This window comes from Mobula hypostoma, chromosome 12 (genome assembly GCF_963921235.1).
Source record: "Mobula hypostoma chromosome 12, sMobHyp1.1, whole genome shotgun sequence".
In the NCBI taxonomy this organism is placed as follows: Eukaryota; Metazoa; Chordata; class Chondrichthyes; order Myliobatiformes; family Myliobatidae; genus Mobula; species Mobula hypostoma.
The window spans coordinates 48,268,438-48,289,937 of NC_086108.1; the positions used below are offsets into that span (position 1 = coordinate 48,268,438).

Consider the following 21,500-nt stretch of genomic DNA (forward strand, 5'->3'; position numbering starts at 1 on the left):
ATTTTACCCTCCACAAGTCTTCCAGGGCCTGCTGCAGTGAAGCAGCCCCACAGCATGATGCAGCCACCACCATGCTTCGTGGTAAGGATGGTGTGTTTTTGATGATGTGCGGTGTTTGGCTTATGCCAAACATAGTGTTCAGTCTGATGGCCAATTTTGGTTTAATCAGACCATAGATCCTTCTTCCAGCTGACTTCAGAGTCTCCCACATGTGTTCTGGCAAACTCTAGCCAAGATTTCATGTGAGTTTTTTTTCAACAGTGGCTTTCTCTTTGCCACTCTCCCATAAAACTGTGACTTGTGTAGCAGCCGGGCAACAGTTGTATGCGCAGTCTGTCCCATCTCAGCCACTGAAGCTTGTAACTGCTCCAGAGCTGTCACAGGTCTCTTGGTGGCCTCCCTCACTAGTCCCCCTCTTACAGGTCACTCAGTGTTTGAGGATGGACTACTCTAGGCAGACTTACAGCTGTGCCATATTGTTTCCATTTCTTGATGATTGACTTCACTGTACTCCAAGGGATATTCAGTGACTTGGAGATTTTCTTGTATCTATCTCCTGACTAATGTTTCTCAAGAACCTTCTCACGGAGTTGCTTGGAGTGTTCTTTGTCTTCATGGTGTAGATTTTCCCAGGATACTAACTCACCACCAGTTGGACCTGCCAGATACAGGTGTATTTTCACTACAATCATTTGAAACACCTTGACTGCACACTGGTCTCCACAAACAGATCTCCATTTAACTAATTATGTGACTTCTATAACCAATTGGCTGTACCAGTGATGATTTGGTATGTCATGTTAAAGGACGTGAATACTGATGTAATCAATTATTTTGTGTTTTATATTTGTAATTAATTTCGATCACTCTGTAGAGATCTGTTTTTACTTTGACACAAAAGAGTCTCTTTCTGTTGATTAGTGTCAAAAAAGCCATATTAGATCCACTGTGATTCAATGTTGTACAACAATAAAATATGAAAATTTCCAAGGGGCGGAGTGAATACTTTTTATAGACACTATTATTGTGCATTTACTTTTTGTTTCTCTGGATCACTGAATCATAAGAATACAAGAAAATAGGATTCAGAAGATAAAAGAGATTCTACAGATGCTCAAAATCATGAACAATGCACACAAAATACTGAAGGAACTCAGCAGATCTTGCAGCATCTGTGGCGAGAGACAAACATCATTGTTTCAGGCTGAGACCTTTCATCTGTACCAGTATGGGATCCAGATTAGGCCTTCAGGCCCCTCAAACCTGCCCCAATATTCAGAGTGATCATGCTGATCTATGCTCGTTTCAGCTCCTCTTCTCTTTCAGTTCCCAATAACCCTCAGTTCCCAATCTTTCAAATATTTCTCTGTCTCCACCTTGTATATCTAATGGCTTTTCTTCCTCCAAGCTCATGGGCAAACAATTTCAGAGAATTATCCCGCTCCACATTTCTCCAGACACTGACTGACATGCAAGTCTGATGATTGTTTTCCTTCACCGTCCAACCTTGTACACTGTGAGAGGTGGCAGATTGCAAGACGTATCGGTGCCTTCTCTATCCTGCATGTACACTCAGTGGCTACTTCATTAGGTACACCTGTACACCTGCTCATTAATGTAAATATTTAATCAGCCAAAGTGGCAGCAAATCAATACCTAAAAGCATGCAGACGTAGTCAAGAGGTTTAGTTGTTTATCAGAGCAAACATCAAAATGGGGAATACAACTGAGCCAAGTGGCCTTGACCGTGGAATGATTGTTAATGCCAGAGGTGGTAGTTCGAGGATCTCAGAACTTGCTGATCTCCTGGGATTTTCACGTACAACATTTTCTAGAGTTTACAGAGAATAGTGCTAAAAACAGACATCCAGCAAGCGGCAGTTCTTTGGGCTAAAATGCCTTGATAATGAGAGAGGTCAGAGGAGAATGGCCAAACTGGTTCAAGCTGACAGGAAGGCGACAGTAGTTCAAATAAGTACATGTTACAACAGTGGTGTGCAGAAGAGCATCTCTGAACTTTATTAGAGGCAGGAGATAACTAATGGCTACTGAGTGCAGATGTCCCTGCTTTTGAAAAATTACAAAACAAAGAGCTATTTGAGCTATTCCTATTTGTTATTGCACTGTATTTTCAATATTTCTGAAAAATTCATGTTTTTTAATAACCCATGGTGACCATTGCAAGTTTTAATTCAGAATTATTTCCAATAATACATGATTTTCAAAGGAAATCTGATATTCTAAAATGACAATTTTAGTGATAAAATAGCAGTGTTAGTAACATACCAACAAAACTAAGAGGGATTTGCAGCTAAGTAAAGAATATAAAATTTCTTGGCTCCACACTTTGTTGATTGTGAGCATAGTCTTAAATTACAGAACAATATTGATCAATTGGTAATTTTGCTGGAGCAATGGCAGATGTACTTCAATCCTGATAAGTGCTAGATGGTGTATTTTTGGAAGTCTTGTAAGGATAGAGCATATACAGTGAATGGTAGGGTCTTAAGGAATATTTAGGATCAGAAGGACTTTGGTATTCAAGTCCGTAGTTCTGTGAAGGCTGCAATGCAGGCAGTGAAGATGACATAACAGACATCCCACCCTGCAAAAACTCGTTTCAGGGAGGTAGCACCATCAATTTGCGGGAGACTCTCTTGCACTCTCGCTTGCTTTCTCTCTCGCTCGCACTCTCTCAAAAACATTGATTTCCGTGATATTGTATATAATTTGCGGGCATCAGGGAGCCACTATTCATATGCGGGAGGCTCCCGGAACTTCTGGGAGAGGTGGGATGTCTGACATAAAGGAAGTGGGCTGCCTTTGGCCTGGCCACAGAATTAGAAGAACATGGATATCATGGTACAACTTTATAAAACTCAGTTTAGGCACAGGTAATCACAAAGCCAGACTAACTCTGATTGATCAAGTCACAAGAAGAATCAGCAATACTCACAGAGGGAACCAGTCAATGCTAAATACTATCCTAATGTGGCTCACATGAGATGCACGAGAAATGCTGAAATATTAAAGATAATGTATTAGAATGAACACAGAAATTATATTACAGGTCTAATTAACAGGCAGCTTTTTCCAATTCCTTATCCTCTTGTTTGGTTAGAGTTCCATAGTAAATGGATTAGTTGCTCCTTATGAGCTGCTAATTTCCTATTATTTCAATGAAGTATCTTCTTAGAGAAATATGTACTTCATCCAGTGTGCTTCCCTCTGCTACAGTTTTTTTTAACTTTCCCAAATAAAGAGTGCCGGATTTCCGTTTGGTACCTTGCCACAGCAATCTAACAAGAAAGTGGAACTCAGTGACAAGAGTTCAAGGAATAAAACCGCCCTGTTATTCCATTGCATAAGGCAGTACTGCTGCAGACAGCCATGCATAACATTGCAAGAAAATAAAACTTCAAACAATTTACTGCAATTTCTTTTCCTGTGACCAAACTTTCCCATTCAATGGCAGAGATGGTTTCAACTGTCGGTTTTCGTACACCTTAATGACAGTCCATACACTTTACCTATTGGTCCAACCACAATAATTAGCATGTTCTTAGAGTTCGTGAATCTAGCATGCATGGGCCTATAGCTGATCGTCATTTTGGATAAAAACAGAAAAAGAATTCATACTCTGATGCAAGTGGTAATTAGATGGGATCAAAAACAGGAATCCTTCAACTCCATCATCCTAGATGAGTGAGTAAAAAAGTTAAAGTCTGTCCCGAGCCTTTGTGGCCCATCAGGCCAGTGCTTATGCCGGTTTCTGTGGTGTGAAGCGACTGAGAGTATGAGACTACACCCCCCCTCCCGGATAGGATGTCAATCTATCGTGAGGTTAACCCCCAGCATTTTGCCAGTACCCATTTTCAGCTGGGTGGACTGGAGCAGTGTGTGGTTAAATGCCTTGCTCAAAGACACAACACGCTGCCTTGGCCGAGACTCGAACACACGACCTTCAGATCGTGAGCACAACGCCCTAACCACTTGGCCACGCGCCACACCAGTGAGTGAGTATAATATCTTGCTAAATTAAAAACCTGGGGGACATCACCAGTGCCTCTCCATTGCTTTCACACACAATGTATCTGAGCACTTCTGAAAAGAGTTGACTCGATCGCATTGAAGGCTAAGAGGTATCCAGTATCTCTCAACATACCTCTTCCCAAGTCACGTAATATCAGTTTATATTCTTATTCAATAATCAAAACATGTAAAACATAAAATGCATTTTACTAATAAGCCTATTTTGACCAAGTATAGCAGTGAGACTTGGTTGTTTTGTTTACAAATGAATGGAATGCTTGACCATTTTAATTCAGAATAACTTCCTACTGCATGTAAGATGGCTTGTAGAACTTACTCAAATTTAAATTCCAGTTAAACCGAGAATCGTTACTCAGTCAAGAGGAGGATCTGAGAGAAGAAGTCCAAAAGAGTTATCAGTGATCGAAGGAGAAGATATCACATTGCCTTGTGAAGTCCATAGCTTCCCACCTCCCATTATCCACTGGGCCAAAAATATGCAACTTATCTCTCCTTTTTCACCAAGGTAATTTGAGATTAAACAGAGGTCTGAATTATGGGATTTCTTATATTTTACTATGAAGTGTGCTATGTACAGCTGTGGATAGTGAGCAAGAATATGAGGCAAATAAACATAGCTGTCATATTTTCGTTTGAGTAATAGTCATTATTATTGACATCACTGATTTTTTAATCTTTAAATTCTTTACAGATTAGGAAATGACCAGTAAATCTTTTCATTGTTTTCCCTTGCTTTTCATAGTATTGCAACCGCACTGCTGACTGGGATGAGTATTTTGAACTTCTGTGTGTACTTCCCCTCAGTGCATGCCCACATGGTCCTTAAGTTGAATAGCTTTGATATGCGTTAATGAAAACCACAACACAGAAGAGCCGATCGACAATATGAATTATTAATGTTCAAAGAACTTTTCAAATTGTAAGGAAGTACTGTGGAGCTCATCTTAATCAGTTTACAAGATGATACATTTTCAAATTAATGATCACAGGCTTTGCTTGATATACTCATTTATTTATTTTTGAATATCCAACATTTCCCAGTGTTCAATTGTTTGCACATTCTTTTGTTTCTCTGATTTCTTCTTGACCAAATTTGTAAGATTTCTCCATTCTATAAGTTGATTTCATAATGGGTAGCAAATCCTTCGGCCCAATTCCTTGTTGTGATTAGAGTACATACAAGTGTTTCATCCCTCCTTTCCCCTTGTTTGGCTGTCTTTCTTGTCTTTCAGTTTTCAACCATTAAGTAGGCAGATGATAGAAACGTTGACCTGTCTGTTTTTCATGCATACAGTGACATGTAAGGCATTTCCAACATTTTCTGGTTTACTGTTTGCATGATTTAAAAAACAACAAAAGATCTGCTGTTTAGATGCATTAGCTGCTTTCAAATCAAGAAACAAAAGAGAAATCTGGACAAGCTCCAAATCATGGAATCTTTCCATTTGGTCAGTACAGAAAAAACATCAGAGCAGTTGTTACAATTCTATGTTGTTCAACTTATGTTGGTTTAGTCACTGTCTATATTGTTATCTTAACATATTTCTGTATACTTAAGATGTTGATGATTTTTTAATGGGAATATACTTTGTATTCCAGACACACCCAACTTTCCACTGGATCAATGAAGATTATTGAAACCAGACTGTCTGATTCTGGAACATACCAGTGTGTTGCTACAAACATTGCTGGGAATGTTACACAATACATTAGGTTAAGTGTGCATGGTATGTTTCCATTGCAGTGCAAATCAATAATGACATCAGTTCTTTCTTCAGATGTCAAAAACTCAAACTCTAGGGACTAGCTTCTCAGAGAACTGCTAATCACTGTTTAAACAATACCAGCTCAACAAGCTTTAATGTTTACTAATTGCTCACAAAGGAGTCCCATAAAACTATGCATCTTGCAGAAAATTTGAGGTTCAATCAGCACTGAAAATTCACACGCATGCACACTTACGCACAAACACACATAAACAAACACAACTGGTAGAAATTCAAACAAGAGAAAATCTGTCGATGCTGGACATCCGAGAAACACACACAAAATGCTGGAGGAACTCAGCAGGCCAGGCAGCATCTATGGAAAAGAGTACAGTTGACGTTTTGGGCAGAGACCTTTCATCAGGACTGGAAAAAAAAGAGATTAAGAAGGTGGAGCGATGGGAGGAAGAAAGACAAGGTGACGGGTAAAACAGGAGGGTGGGGTGGAGAGGGGGTGCAGGGAATTTGATTGGTGAAAGAGATACAGGGCTGAAAAAGGGAATCTGATAGGAGAGCCCTGTATCTCTATCTCCAGCCCTGTTTCTCTTTCATCAATCAACCTTCCAGCTCCTTACTTCATCCCTTCCCCACCCACTTCCTGGTTTCACCTGTCACCTTGTCTTTCTTCCTCTCCTCCCCCCATCTTCTTACTTCGACTCCTCGTTTTTTTTCTCCAGACTTGCCGAAGGGTCTCGGCCCGAAACGTCGACTGTACTCTTTTCCATAGATGCTGCCCGGCCTGCTGAGTTCCTCCAGCATTTTGTGTGTGTTGGGTAGAAATTCAAGACTTGATCATGCATTTAGTTTCAAAATCAATTCATTCAAAAATTTCCTTGCCCATTTTTTATGCTTTCTTACAGAGTGTACTGAGGTTTGCACTCTCATTTCTATAATGAAATAATTTTTTTATAGCATCCTGAAACAAATCTTTGAATTTAATTACAAACATCTATTTCAACTGCATCTACAATCACTTGTAGAAATTACTCAAACCTATTTTAAATTGCAGTTAAGACAGGGTGAAGGAGTAGGGTGTAAATATAATGTGATAGTTTGAGGATTGGTTAATGAATAGAGAAAAGAGATAAGGAATAAAGAGATGAGACCATGGCTTTATGTGGATCCATTTGTCCACAATGTACATTAATAATTTGAATGAGGGGATTATGTGATATGTTTAAATTTGCTGATAATACAAAGTTAGATGGCAGTGTGGGCTATAAGAGGATACAGAGAGATTTCATGAAAATGTAGGCAAAGACATAGCTGTTGGAATATAATGTGGAAGAATGCAAGGCATCAATTTTTATGCTAAAATTCCAAATAATTGAGTGTTTTTTTAAAGTTGTGGAAGACTCAAAGGTGTTGGTGTTCAGGGGGATGTTGGGTGGCCAAGTATACTTGTGAAGGTTAGCAAGTAGATATAGTAAGCAGTTTGAAAGACAAACACTATGTTGGACTCCATTGCCAGAGGACTTGAGTAGAAATATTTTGCTTCAATTGTGTTGTAACCCTAGTGAAACTAAATTTATGTTATTGTACTTAGTCTGGTCTCTTCATTTGCTTGGCATTACAAAGAGAGATGGATGGATTTTTAGATGTTACTGGAATTGAGGAAATTGGCGATAGAGCAGAAAAGTTGTAGTGCGGTTAAAGGTCAGCCCTGATCTTACTGAATAGTCATGCAAGCCTGAGAGGCTGAGTGGCCTGTTTCTTTTAATCTTAAGCTTCTCAAATTGGAAGAGGATCAAATAATCAACAAAGTAGGAACACTGGCATTCATTAAAAATGCAATTAGTATTTATTATACTGATTTGAGTGTTCAATTGGATCCACTCCGATTTGCCTACCAGCACAACTGGTCCAGGGCAGATGCCATCTCATTGGCTCTGGACAGCAATGATGCATACATCAGGATGCTCTTTATCGGCTACAGCTTGGCATTTAATGCCACCATCCCCTCAAAGCTAATCAGTAAGCTTGAAGACCTTAGCCTCAATACCTCCTTGGGTAATTGGATCTTCAACTTCTTCACTTGCAGATCCCAGTCAGTTCAATGGTTCAATTTAATATCTCAGAATGTATTCAATATACTACCTGAAATTCTTACTCTTCACAGACATCCACGAAACAGAAGAAACCCTAAACAATGAATGACAGAAAACATCAGAACTCCAAAGCCCCACAACCCCTCCCGTGCACAGGCAGCAGCAAAAGCATCCAACCTCCCCTCTCACTCGAGAGAGAGAGATCGCTGGGGTGCAGGGGCCTTCCACCAGCAGCACACACCGCCTGCCATCCCAGTGTTTCAATCTCCCATGATGCTTCTGTCAGCAAGATCAACAAGGAATCGGTTGTCGAAGGTGCACATCTTCCAGGCTGCACCTGGAGATTTCAAAACAGCAGGCCACACTGCACGTCCGAGAACAAGAACCCACCACCCATGGAGAACCGTAGTTTGAGCTGCAGCTGTAGGTTATGGACTCTGATAGGACCCCAGCCACCTTGAAAAGAAAAGAGAGATGAGAAAAAAAAGAAGAAACTGTTTCATAGATGAACTTGATGAAGTCACTTGGGTCTACAAAAACATCTTTTGGATTGGTAGCAATGTCTCCTCTAAAATCTTCATCAGCATAAGTGCACCACAAGTTTGTTTGCTTAGCCCTCTACTCAGTTTATACTTATAACTGTGAAGCTAAGCACAATTCCAATGCAGTATTTAAGTTTACTGTCTATACCATTGTCATTGGCCGAATCAGGAGCAGTGATGAATTAACCTATAGGAGGGAGATTGAAAATCTGGCTGAGTGGCGCCACAACAACAACCTCTTGCTCGATGTCAGCGAGACTAAGGAGATGATTATTGACCAGGAGGAGGAATCAGGAGGTCCACGAACCAGTCCTCATAGGGGGCCAGGTGTGGTGGTTAGAGGAGGAGAGTATCAGCAACTTTAAATTCCTTGGTGTTATCATTTCAGAGAATCTGTCCTGGGCCCAGCACGTAATTGCAATTATGAAGAAAGCACAGCAGCACCTCCACTTCCTTAGAAGTTTGTGAAGATTCGGCATGACATCTAAAACCTTGACCAATTTCTATAGATATGTCGTGGACAGTATATTGACTGGCTGCATCACCACCTGGTATGGAAACCCCTGCCATGCACAGGCAGCAGCAAAAGCATCCTGAATGCCCTTGAATGTAAAATCCCACAAAAAGTATTGGATACAGCCCAGTCTATCACGGGTAAACCCTCCCTACTATTGAGCACACCTACATGGAGCGCTATCGCAGGAAAACAGCATCCATTATCAAGGACCCCCACCACCCAGACAATGCTCTCTTCTCACTGCTACCATAAGGAAGAAGGTGCAGAAGCCTCAGAATCTACATCACCAGGTTCAGGAACAGTTACTACCCCTCAGCCATCAAGCTCTTGAACAAAAGGAGATAACTTTACTCAATTTCACTCACCCCATCATTGAGATTTCCCCCCAATATATTGTCCCAGTTTCAAGGACTCTTTCATCTCATGTGCTCAATATTTATTGCTTATTAATTTATTATTATTATTATTTCTTTCTTTTTCTTTAGTACTTGCAGTGTTTGTTGTCTTGTACACATGGTTGTTTGTCCTTTTGGGTGCAGCCTTTCATTCATTCTGTTATGCTTCTTGGACTTGCTGCGTATGCCCACAAGAAAATGAATCTCAGGGTTTTATATGGAGACATATATCTGGACTTTGAACTTGGAACTTAAAAATTGCAACTGCATTGTTGAAGGTTGTTGGTGACTTCATCTTGAATATTTGCCGAAGTACTAAAATGGAATTCCAAAAGCATAGATCCCAACTGTGCAGAGAGGAGATATTTAACCATTATGCAGATGATAACCTCATGAAAGATTTGCTTAATTAGTCCCAAGCCCCTACTCTTATCCCTATAGTCTAATATATATTTTTGTCAGGTTACAGCTGAGTAGAGTGGCTGGTCCGTTTGTCATGCTTGCACTACCTACCCCCACAGGCAGCTATTGCACTTTGCCTCAGTAGATCACTTCACACTCAGCCATGAAATAATTAAATCACTTTAACTGTTTGTTTGCCGTGGGACAGCCTCAGAGGACAGTGCTCGCAATCGGGTCCCTGGCGCAGCAGAGCACAACGTCAGTTCTCTGTACCACCAGACGTGTATCTACTGGTAAATAGGACATGCTGTCATGACTCTTTCAGTGCTGATTCCACTAGCACTCTTACTCTTGGGAACATAAACTGAATGCTAAATTAGGTGCTGGTGTAGTGGCAGAGTCCTTAGCCCAACTGTTAATGTAAGGAATTCCAGAACGAGGCAGAGCAGATGGAGAAGAATTTTTTAAATGCTGTCTAACCATCATGAAATTTCCTGAGGTAGCTAAACTTTTTTTTACCTCAGAAATCAAGTAAGCTGAAGTACCCACATCCATTGGCTATGATTTGGCTTCTTGACACTGCTGAGGATAATGTGTCTCTGAGATAATGAGCAAATGATATAATTACCAATGAGTGGGAAATCTGATGGAAAATTGTCCACTGACTTCTGCATATCCCTCTAGCATTCAGTTCAGTAGTGCATCTCCAGGGGTGAAGGAACAAGATTGCTATCTACTCCTTTCAATGGAGCATGTCTAATGTTAAGTCTGTAGAGCGAAAAGTAGTTATTGGAATAAATCTAACTGATCCTCTTGATTCTGATTTTGAATCATGCCTTCTAGTTACAGTCACAAAAGCATACAGTGGTTTATGGGGTCGTGTTTAAGTGTATGTGAATGCACTGCCCATACATACAGTGTCCTCGTCTGAAACTGCTGTATGATGTGAGAAAGTGGGCTGACCCAGGGAAAGGGGAGGATGTGCCAGACATCTGTCCCTAAAAACACATTGAATTTTCCTTTGCAAGCACCACTTATGCATTTTTTGTTCTAAAACTCTTCCATATGTTTAGTTTTCTGTCCAACCTCAGCTTGCATTCCACTCTCAACGTTACTTTCAGTGGTGATTTTGAAGTAGGAGTTATCGGGGAATTTTTATTTGTTCTGATAGAAAACTAGCAAATGAAATAAACATTAAAAGTACACTAATAATCTAAATTTTCATTTCAACTGCAATTGTTTTTGACTAAACTGGTACTCACATGTGTTGATTATTCTCAGTTGCCCAGAAAGTCAGGGTCTAGGTTGCTTCCTTAAGCCATGAAATGACGTATTAAACTGAAAGAGCACTTGGAAAAAATAACCATAGATTGATAGGTTAAGGATGGCAGAGTCCCTTTCCAAAGCTTCACAGACAAGTTTTTTTTTAAATTTCAAGAAACTGAATGCATAATTGCAAATGACCAAATAAGATTAGAACTCACACTCTCTGAATTGGAAGTCCAGGCATCTGTGCTCTTAGGTATGGAAATTAAACCTTACTATGCTACGGCACATCAGCACTGGTATGTTGTTTATGGCAAATTGATCATTTTAAAACATTATCTTGACTCAATATGGTCATTTAAATCTTTATGGGAATTTAGATTTTTCTTGGAATTCCTTCAAACGCCTATTTGTAAATTTGCCAGATTAATGTGGAAAGTGTATTCAGCGCCAGTGGGTCAAATTTGAAGAAATGAATCGTTATTCATTTGGGTAATGCAGCGGTGAATAATATGCAACAACACAGCTAAGCTAAATGCAATTTTGTCAGAACTCACTCAAGGATTAGTTGCCATTTTTAGCAGGTCCCACAAATTTTACATTTAGCACCAACTTCCAAGAAGTAAATATTTCCCTTTCTAGACAACTGGAAGCTGATAACCAATGGTGTGAATGTAGTTTTCCTGCAATACGTTGGCTACCTTCGTTACGAAAAAAAAGTGGCTCTGGGTACTATGAGGAATAACGGTAGACAAACATGTGAAGGCCAATTGTTATAAATACTTATTGGATTTGATAAACCCAAAGACACAATATTTGAAAAGTTTAACTTCTCACTAACAACACAGATTGGCAGTGGAATTAGCATGATTTTTAAATTAAAATTAGTTAATATGAAGCGTTCACAGTAGCAACGTGCATTTATAGCGCCAGGAAAATGCCATTTGGTCCAACAGAAAGGAGACTTTCAGAAAAGATTAACATCCATGCACCCTCTGAATGCCCCCTTCCCTAGTTACATTCCACATCATTAAGTGGAATAATTTCTTCTGATTTCTTTTCATTATAATCTAAATCTAGACCTAACCCTGTAATTTTATTTTTATTTTTCCTGTGACAAGACTGTTGAAACCACAGACCCTTTGGTTAATGGTAAGGCTCCATGGCATAAAAAGGTTGGGGAGCCCTGCTCCAATGCAACGGCACTAAAATTGCTAAGTACAGAAATGAACCTAGATTAATACATCTACTGGCTGCTTCCTGAATCACCCTTTCCTGAGATTTTCACCTTTTGTCCAATGGTGACCAAAATTAGTCTCTGAAAAATTAGTGGTTATACCCATGGGGAGAACGATCCTGGTCAAAGGAAGGGTTAAGGGATTTAGGCTTCTGAAACTAAATGGTTGACAAGAACAGCGTGCTACCTAAATTTGTAGCATGCCAGATAAGTGACTCACAATTAACTGGAGACATCATAAAATACCAATAAATACCAAAATTGTGTTGGCACGTGGCCAAGTGGTTAAGGCGTCGGTCTAGTGATCTGAAGGTCGCTAGTTTGAGCCACAGCTGAAGCAGCGTGTTGTGTCCTCGAGCAAGGCACTTAACCACACATTGCTCTGCGACGACACCGGTGCCAAGCTGTATCAGCCCTAGTGCCCTTCCCTTGGACAACATCGGTGGCGTGGAGAGGGGAGACTTGCAGCATGGGCAATTGCCGGTCTTCCATACAACTTTGCCCAGGCCTGCGCCCTGGAAACCTTCCAAGGTGCAAATCCATAGTCTCACAAGACTAACGGATGCCTATAAATACCAAAATAATGATATAACCAACATCTCACTTTCCTTGAAAAGAAATATAATATTCTACAACAGAGTCTTAATGTCTGTTTTCAAATATTTACCATCCTTTTGTAGGAAGGTTGCTATTTATATTGTTAACAGAAATAACAGTTGTTGCACTCTGAAATGCATTATTGGAACATTACGTTTGGGAGCAAGGGTATTCATGGGATATTTTCAAGTGATAAAATTGTGTTGAGGTAATGAAGGTAGATCACTTTTAGAGGAGTCAGCATGTTGTATTTACAAGAAAGATCCTGAGACTGCTATATTTGTTTGATATCATATTTTAGTGTTTATTGACATTTTATGACGCTAAACTTAAAAAACTACCTAAATGTTTGATTCCTTAGATGTTCTATAGATCATAGTCCAGACTTTGCAGTTAGCAATAAAGGAATAGTGTTCACAGTTGACTGTGCTGAAAGATAATAATTTTGTGGTTTTATCAGTAGTTTGAGAAAACGAGAGGCTTTCAACCTATCAGGTATAAGATTCTCCCTCGGTACATGAAGACAGGCTGTGCTTTTTTGTGTAGTACTGTGGACAATCATTTGCCTCCAGTTTTGTTTGTGAGTGCCAAGCGCTTTTTTGAGAAATTCCCATCACATGGAAGATTATTCAGTGGTATAGCAAGTGACAGAGGTTTGCAAACTGGGTGACTGATGATACTGATCTATGCTGACAGTGGCATCGCTAGACTGGGCCACATGATATAATCAAAGCCATATGTTAATCCTTATTAACTTTGGGAATGATATTCATTAGGATACAGGAAAACATTCATTAGCTTCTAACACATGGATTCTCTCATCCTTGTGGTCTCTGCACCAGTCTGTTGCTGCTGGCACCTGTTGCACAGAACCTTCTCCCACAGAACAGACGAACCTCTGTATGGTTGCCTTACAATGTGTCTGGGTGATGTGCCAAGTTTGAACAGCTGGTGGTGTGCAGATGTTGCAAGTTGTTGGTGTCAGATTTGGAATGGTAGTAAATATGAGGTTCAGTTGAATTCATGAATATGAAGCCAAAGACCTGTCTGATAGATGCTGTTGTGAGATGAGTGATGGCTTGTATAGAGCAATGTGTAATTCTGGTAGTGCAGCTGTAGAAGGGATTTGATAATGGTTTCACTGATCTTGACTACAGTTGTCAAGTTATTAAACTTCTTTGCAACACTGCATCATTGTCCTCTGGGATTAACACCTGGAGCTGAACTTATTCGTGACCTCTCTGCCCACAGCAACTTTGTCTCTCTGTCTGGAGAATTTACTGGTCCCTAAAATTAGAGAACTTCTTTCCTTCTCTTCATCTCGCCTTAATGTGTCCAGAAATGTATCAGAAAGTTAATTTGTTCATACTCTTCCATGACTTAAACCAGTGGTCCCCAACCTCTGGGCCGCGGACCAATACCGGTCCGCGAAGCATGCAGGGGTGCAGCAGTAGCGGGGACGCACCCAGGCGGCAGTCGGCAATCGCCTCTGATCTGGGCCGACATTTACGTGCTGGGCACCACCTAATTAATTAGCTTGTTTATTTCGGCTTTTTTCTTAAAGATGTAGAACATAGAACATAGAATAGTACAGCGCAGTACAGGCCCTTCGGCCCACAATGTTGCGCTGATCCTCAAACCCTGCCTCTCATATAAGCCCCCACCTTAAATTCCTCCATATACCTGTCTAGTAGTCTCTTAAACTTCACTAGTGTATCTGCCTCCACCACTGACTCAGGCAGTGCATTCTACGCACCAACCACTCTCTGACTAAAAAAACCCTCCTCTAATATCCCCCTTGAACTTCCCACCCCTTACCTTAAAGCCATGTCCTCTTGTATTGAGCAGTGGTGCCCTGGGGAAGAGGCGCTGGCTATCCACTCTATCTATTCCTCTTATTATCTTGTACACCTCTATCATGTCTCCTCTCATCCTCCTTCTCTCCAAAGAGTAAAGCCCTAGCTCCCTTAATCTCTGATCATAATGCATACTCTCTAAACCAGGCAGCATCCTGGTAAATCTCCTCTGTACCCTTTCCAGTGCTTCCACATCCTTCCTATAGTGAGGTGACCAGAACTGGACACAGTACTCCAAGTGTGGCCTAACCAGAGTTTTATAGAGCTGCATCATTACATCGCGACTCTTAAACTCTATCCCTCGACCTATGAAAGCTAACACCCCATAAGCTTTCTTAACTACCCTATCCTCCTGTGAGGCAACTTTCAGGGCTCTGTGGACATGTACCCCGAGATCCCTCTGCTCCTCCACACTACCAAGTATCCTGCCATTTACTTTGTACTCTGCCTTGGAGTTTGTCCTTCCAAAGTGTACCACCTCACACTTCTCTGGGTTGAACTCCATCTGCCACTTCTCAGCCCACTTCTGCATCCTATCAATGTCTCTCTGCAATCTTTGACAATCCTCTACACTATCTACAACACCACCAACTTTTGTGTCGTCTGCAAACTTGCCAACCCACCCTTCTACCCCGACATCCAGGTCGTTAATAAAAATCACAAAAAGTAGAGGTCCCAGAACAGATCCTTGTGGGACACCACTAGTCACAATCCTCCAATCTGAATGTACTCCCTTCACCACCACCCTCTGCCTTCTGCAGGCAAGCCAATTCTGAATCCACCTGGCCAAACTTCCCTGGATCCCATGCCTTCTAACTTTCTGAATAAGCCTACCGTGTGGAACCTTGTCAAATGCCTTACTAAAATCCATATAGATCACATCCACTGCACTAACCTCATCTGTATGCCTGGTCACCTCCTCAAAGAACTCTATCAGGCTTGTTAGACACGATCTGCCCTTCACAAAGCCATGCTGACTGTCCCTGATCAGACCATGATTCTCTAAATGCGTATAGATCCTATCTCTAAGAATCTTTTCCAACAGCTTTCCCACCACAAATGTAAGACTCACTGGTCTATAATTACCTGGACTATCCCTACTACCTTTTTTGAACAAGGGGACAACATTCGCCTCCCTCCAATCCTCCGGTACCATTCCCGTGGACAACGAGGACATAAAGATCCTAGCCAGAGGCTCAGCAATCTCTTCTCTCGCCTCGTGGAGCAGCCTGGGGAATATTCCGTCAGACCCTGGGGACTTATTTTAACAACTCCAACACCTCCTCTCCTTTAATATCAACATGCTCCAGAACATCAACCTCACTCATATTGTCCTCACCATCATCAAGTTCCCTCTCATTAGTGAATACCGAAGAGAAGTATTCATTGAGGACCTCGCTCACTTCCACAGACTCCAGGCACATCTTCCCACCTTTATCTCTAATCGGTCCTACCTCCACTCCTGTCATCCTTTTTTTCTTCACATAATTGAAGAATGCCTTGGGGTTTTCCTTTACCCTACTTGCGAAGGCCTTCTCATGCCCCCTTCTTGCTCTTCTCAGCCCCTTCTTAAGCTCCTTTCTTGCTTCCCTATATTCCTCAATAGACCCATCTGATCCTTGCTTCCTAAACCTCATGTATGCTGCCTTCTTCCACCTGACTAGATTTTCCACCTCACTTGTCACCCATGGTTCCTTCACCCTACCATTCTTTATCTTCCTCACCGGGACAAATTTATCCCTTACATCCCGCAAGAGATCTCTAAACATTGACCACATGTCCATAGTACATTTCCCTGCAAAAACTTCATCCCAATTCACACCCGCAAGTTCTAGCCTTATAGCCTCATAATTTGCCTTTTCCCAATTAAAAATTTTCCTGTCCTCTCTGATTCTATCCTTTTCCATAATGCTAAAGGCCAGGGAGCGGTGGTCACTGTCCCCCAGATGCTCACCCGCTGAGAGATCTGTGACCTGACCCGGTTCATTACCTAGTACTAGATCTAGTATGGTATTCCCCCTAGTCGGCCAGTCCACATATTGTGACAGGAATCCATCCTGGACACACTTAACAAACTCTGCCCCATCTAAACCCTTGGAACTAATCAGGTGCCAATCAATATTAGTGAAGTTAAAGTCACCTATGATAACAACCCTGTTATTTTTGCACCTTTCCAAAATCTGTCTCCCAATCTGCTCCTCTGTATCTCTGCTGCTACCAGGGGGCCTATAGAATACCCCCAATAGAGTAACTGCTCCCTTCCTGTTCCTGACTTCCACCCATACTGACTCAAAAGAGGATCCTGCTACATTACCCACCCTTTCTGTAGTTGTAATAGTATCCCTGACCAGTAATGCCACCCCTCCTCCCCTTTTTCCGCCCTCTCTATCCCTTCTAAAGCACTGAAATCCAGGAATATTGAGAATCCATTCCTGCCCATGTGCTGAGTGCATCCAGGCTACCGCTGTGCCCCTGCATGCTTTGCTGCCTGGTATCAGTCCGCGACCTGGAGGTTGGGGACCACTGACTTAAACTACCAGTCGTTGGCAATGAGCTGCTCTGTCTTGTGAGGTGTAAGGAAAACATCAGTCACTGCCATCTACTCTCAAATGATTTAGACTATGGTTATGAAATCAGGCAATAAAATGTGTCATTATCTCTCTCTTGACATTGAATATGGATGGTGTTTTATGAGAATCATAGTATGGTTACAGCACAGAACATTATTCTGCATGTTGTCCCATCTTCCTACAAGTAAAATCACTAATTCCACCCCTGACTCTTTATCACCAACGTTGCAATATTTTTCGTCATCATAAATCTATCCATCTCTCTTGGAAAGGCCACAATGGGACCTGACCCCTCCACGTTCACAGGCAGTACTTTCCAGATTCTGCACGGAAGTTTCTGTTCATGTTATGCTTCCCCTTTTATTTAATACCTGTGACAGCTTGTCCACAATTCCTCCATCAGAGGGTGCAGCCTCCACCATCCATCCAGATCCTTTATCAGGTTTACTCTGTCTCTTTAATCTGCCTTTGTAACCATCGTCCCTCATCCCAGAAGGTATTCTTGTAAAACTTCGAAAGTTCTTACATTATTACTCTGATATGATAACCAGTAATGAGCATGTTACTTTAGATGAGGCCAAAGGAAAGGAAAACAAACATGAATGTTACCTGCAACACCTTTTAACTATAGCCGCACAGTTACATTTGCAAGGCCAGAGAGTTTGCTGATAGTAAATGTCATTTGATACTAAACAATACCTGTATACAGCAAACTTAAAGCTTTTATCATGTTTTTATTGAGCAAAAATTCAAAAATGATGCTACTATATTGATTAAGAGTGTCTAAGCTATCAATGAGGGCTGCTAATCGAAGAACCTGTGAAAGGACGAAGTATCTCAGACACTAATATCCAGCTTAATTGAATTTTTGCACATGTTGGAAGTGATATCTGGTTAACCCTGCAATAACTGGGTGCTTGTTGCCTTGCATTACCCCTTCTGCAAAATCCAAATATCTTCATTTGTCCAGGACCACTTACTGTATTATATACAAACCATGGTCAAAAACTCTGAGAAAACAGGTTTTCAGAGGATTCTGTTCACACGGCCAGCGCGAGTCCTAAAATAAAGTGAGGATGCCCAAAGGAGATGCTGCCAGGTTAGCAGAGAAACATACTGAAACATTATTCGGTGATGAGGGCCACAGGCATCATGTTAGTTTGTGCAAAGCCAATAATGGAGAATATTTTCATATAGGGAAGGTGGGTTTGTGGTGGATGGAGAGGATCAATGGGAAGGATGTGGTGGTGGAATAGCTCCCAATAAGAAACAAGCTGTCACATCCTGAGAGGTAATTTTAGTCATAACCTTGATGTTAATGCAGTCTTCCACAATAAGACAGCAAGCACTATTAAAGAGAATGTAACTGAGAAGATTGAAGTGCTGGCTTAGTATAATCTGTATTTCTCTGCATATTTAAAGTTTTGAGCAACAGTTTAGACTCAACTCTCTTCTGCTTGCTTTTAATTTGAATGAAGTAGGTAAAATTGTGCAACAGAGTAGTGTTAATGGATACCACTGTTGGGGAAAATTGAATAATATTTTATATCACAAGTTTCTAACTAAATCCAACAAAGTCAGAGAGTACAATCTCTATTTTGTCCGAAGTGGTTACTACTAGATATGGTATCATGCTGAAAGACAGAGATTCTATCTTAAAAAATGTGTTCTTGTGTTCTAAAAATTATGTTATTTGTTGTTCTTTAGTTCCTCCAAGAATTCGGTCTGGACCCCGCATTATAAAAGTCCAAGCAGGTCAAAGGATTGATATCCCCTGCAATGCACAGGGCGTGCCAACTCCCAGCGTAAGCTGGTATAAAGAAAAGAGTAACATTTCATTCAATAAAGAACAGTACAGTGTGGACACAGAAGGAACGTTGACTATTAAGAAGGTCCAACTCAATGATGATGGAGTTTATACATGTGTTGCCAAGAATGTGGCTGGACAACATGAAGTAAATACAACTGTACAGGTTCATGGTAGGTACCGATGAAAAATAAAGACATTTTTGGCAAAGTAGTGAAAATATGAAGAGCAAAATGTCCTACCATTGACTGAGTTGAATACTGATCACAAAGGTGTGGAGAACCTTTTGTATAAAATGTTGGTATTCACTGGCTCTGCAGGCTTAACTAGCATACACTTTAAAAAGGAAAAATTAATGGTATTAGTCAGAGGTCTTAAAAATTAAGCAATGCCAACATACAACAAATAGACCACGTATTTTATTAACTGCAATAATGATATTTTTATAGGAAGCATGGGGACCTGAAAAATTTATCACATAGTACAAAACTTTATGAGTTATGTGAGCAAAGTTTTTTTTATTAAATCCATCTGACTTATGGAAGTTTGATCGGGGTTTATGCTTGCAGGCCACAAGGCACGTGCGTTCACATTCAATGTCATATAAAGCTCAATTAACATGACTTGGATATAATCTACATATTTGAAGCCTGAACATTGGAAGTATATTTTAACCAGAGTGTTTAGGTTATTTCTTTGGTAATGTTGTTGGAAGTCAAGAACGTGTAGATCTCTCCCTAAACTTACTTCCTGAGTGATTGTTGACATCACTACCCCAACTATAGACTAAATGGTTAAGGTTTCTCAAATATCTCATTCAAATATCTTGCTCCCTCACCGTCCAATGTGGGCTCTATCCCCTCATTTCCTCAGGATTCCCAACCCACAGTTATTATTGTGGACTTCACCACCAGTCAACTTCTTGGCCCTCCTAGTTCCTGGTCATCTCTCCAGCAAAGATTCATACCACCCTGGAATGCTCAGCACATTGCCTACCCACTCCCCCAATCTTCTTCTCCCTCTTGCAGTCTTATATCCTTTGCTGTGAGGTTGTCTCCATTCTCCCAGCCTTTCCCACCTCTCAAAATTCATCCTCAAATCTTCCTCTACTTTCCAAAATGCCAAGAGGTCAAAAAAGATTTGCGAATGTTTCTGTATTCGGACCTGCAGCTTCCTCAATGCAAAAGCTTACAGTATTGATGAACTTTTGCACTGAATTTTCACCGCTCAGGAGAGGCTATTTATGTAGGCCACCTATGTTTTATCATGATCTAATATATGCTTGTATACAAGCATGTGAAAATGCATTTTGTTTGCACCATTTTTCAATTTCATCTTCTGCTCCACATTTGGCAATGTCTTGGTCACTAAGTAGATTTTCTTCATTCACTGGATTATTTGGGGATTGCATTGTCCTGTATATGATTAAATAAATCAGGATAAAACCAATCAAGGTTATGTCCACTGATAGAGATAGTAGAGGATAAGGAGGAGAAGATGATGGTCTGATGAATTAAATAGGCATAGATTTGGCTGATGAAGCATTGTTAGGAATTATAAAAAGGAAAAAGGGGGCAGAGGCAAGCATATGCTTTTACTTTTGAAGAGGAGAGTTGGTATGTAAGGAAGCATATATCAGAAGACATGTAACTATTTAGAGTGAAGGGATGGAGCTGCTAACCCCGTTAGTGCTTTTTCAGCATGTGAATGATTCAAGGTAGGAGAACCTGATTCAGAACTCAGTGTTCCAATAAGCTGGGGAATTACATTGAATTGAATTGACGTTATTTCTTACATCCTTCACATACATGAGTAAAAATCTTTTAATTACATCCCCATCTAAATGTGCAATGTGAAATCATATTAATCTGATGGCCTGGTGGAAGAAGCTGTCCCAGAGCCTGTTAGTCCTGGCTTTTCTTGGATCATGTACCAGGCTAGACTTGGCACGTGATCTACAACCACAGGGCATTTAGGATAAATTGTGGGGATGTCAAGAAGAAAAGTAAGGAAAGATAAGTTCCTTTACTAAAAATAACCTGCTCATCATGGAGAGATACAGCATAGAGACAGGTCCTTTTGCCTTCGGGTCCACACTGAACATCAATCACCTATTTTTCACTGCTCCTACATTAATCCCATTTTTATTTTCACCACATTCTCCTCTACTACTCTCCCCACCCCAGATTTTATCACTCACCTACACACAAGGGGCAAATACAATGGCCAATCAATCTACCAACCCTCATGACTTGGGGATCTTTTGTTGGATGTTTTTAATTGTTTAAAAGTTCTTTTTTTATTTTTATTTCCAAATTGCAATTCTTCCCATGCAAACTGCAAGGCAATATACAGTTGTTTACTTCAACATTGAAGGCATTTTAAAAGGTGTGAAAGCTAACATATGTTTCAGTGATAAAAGCTGCCAAAAGCTTCTCTTTTGC

At 40.7% G+C, this 21,500-nt stretch overlaps 1 protein-coding gene across 4 annotated transcripts in view; it reads left to right on the plus strand.

Moving 5' to 3' along the window:
• The window catches only part of hmcn1 (hemicentin 1), a 551,025-nt gene that overhangs the window by 257,073 nt on the left and 272,452 nt on the right, over positions 1 to 21,500 (plus strand). For all 4 annotated transcript variants that reach the window (XM_063064023.1, XM_063064025.1, XM_063064024.1 and 1 more), the window contains exons 22-24: positions 4,387 to 4,558; positions 5,653 to 5,780; positions 18,957 to 19,229. In XM_063064023.1, the coding sequence (XP_062920093.1) occupies positions 4,387 to 4,558; positions 5,653 to 5,780; positions 18,957 to 19,229 (573 nt within the window). The remainder of the gene's footprint in view (positions 1 to 4,386; positions 4,559 to 5,652; positions 5,781 to 18,956; positions 19,230 to 21,500) is intronic.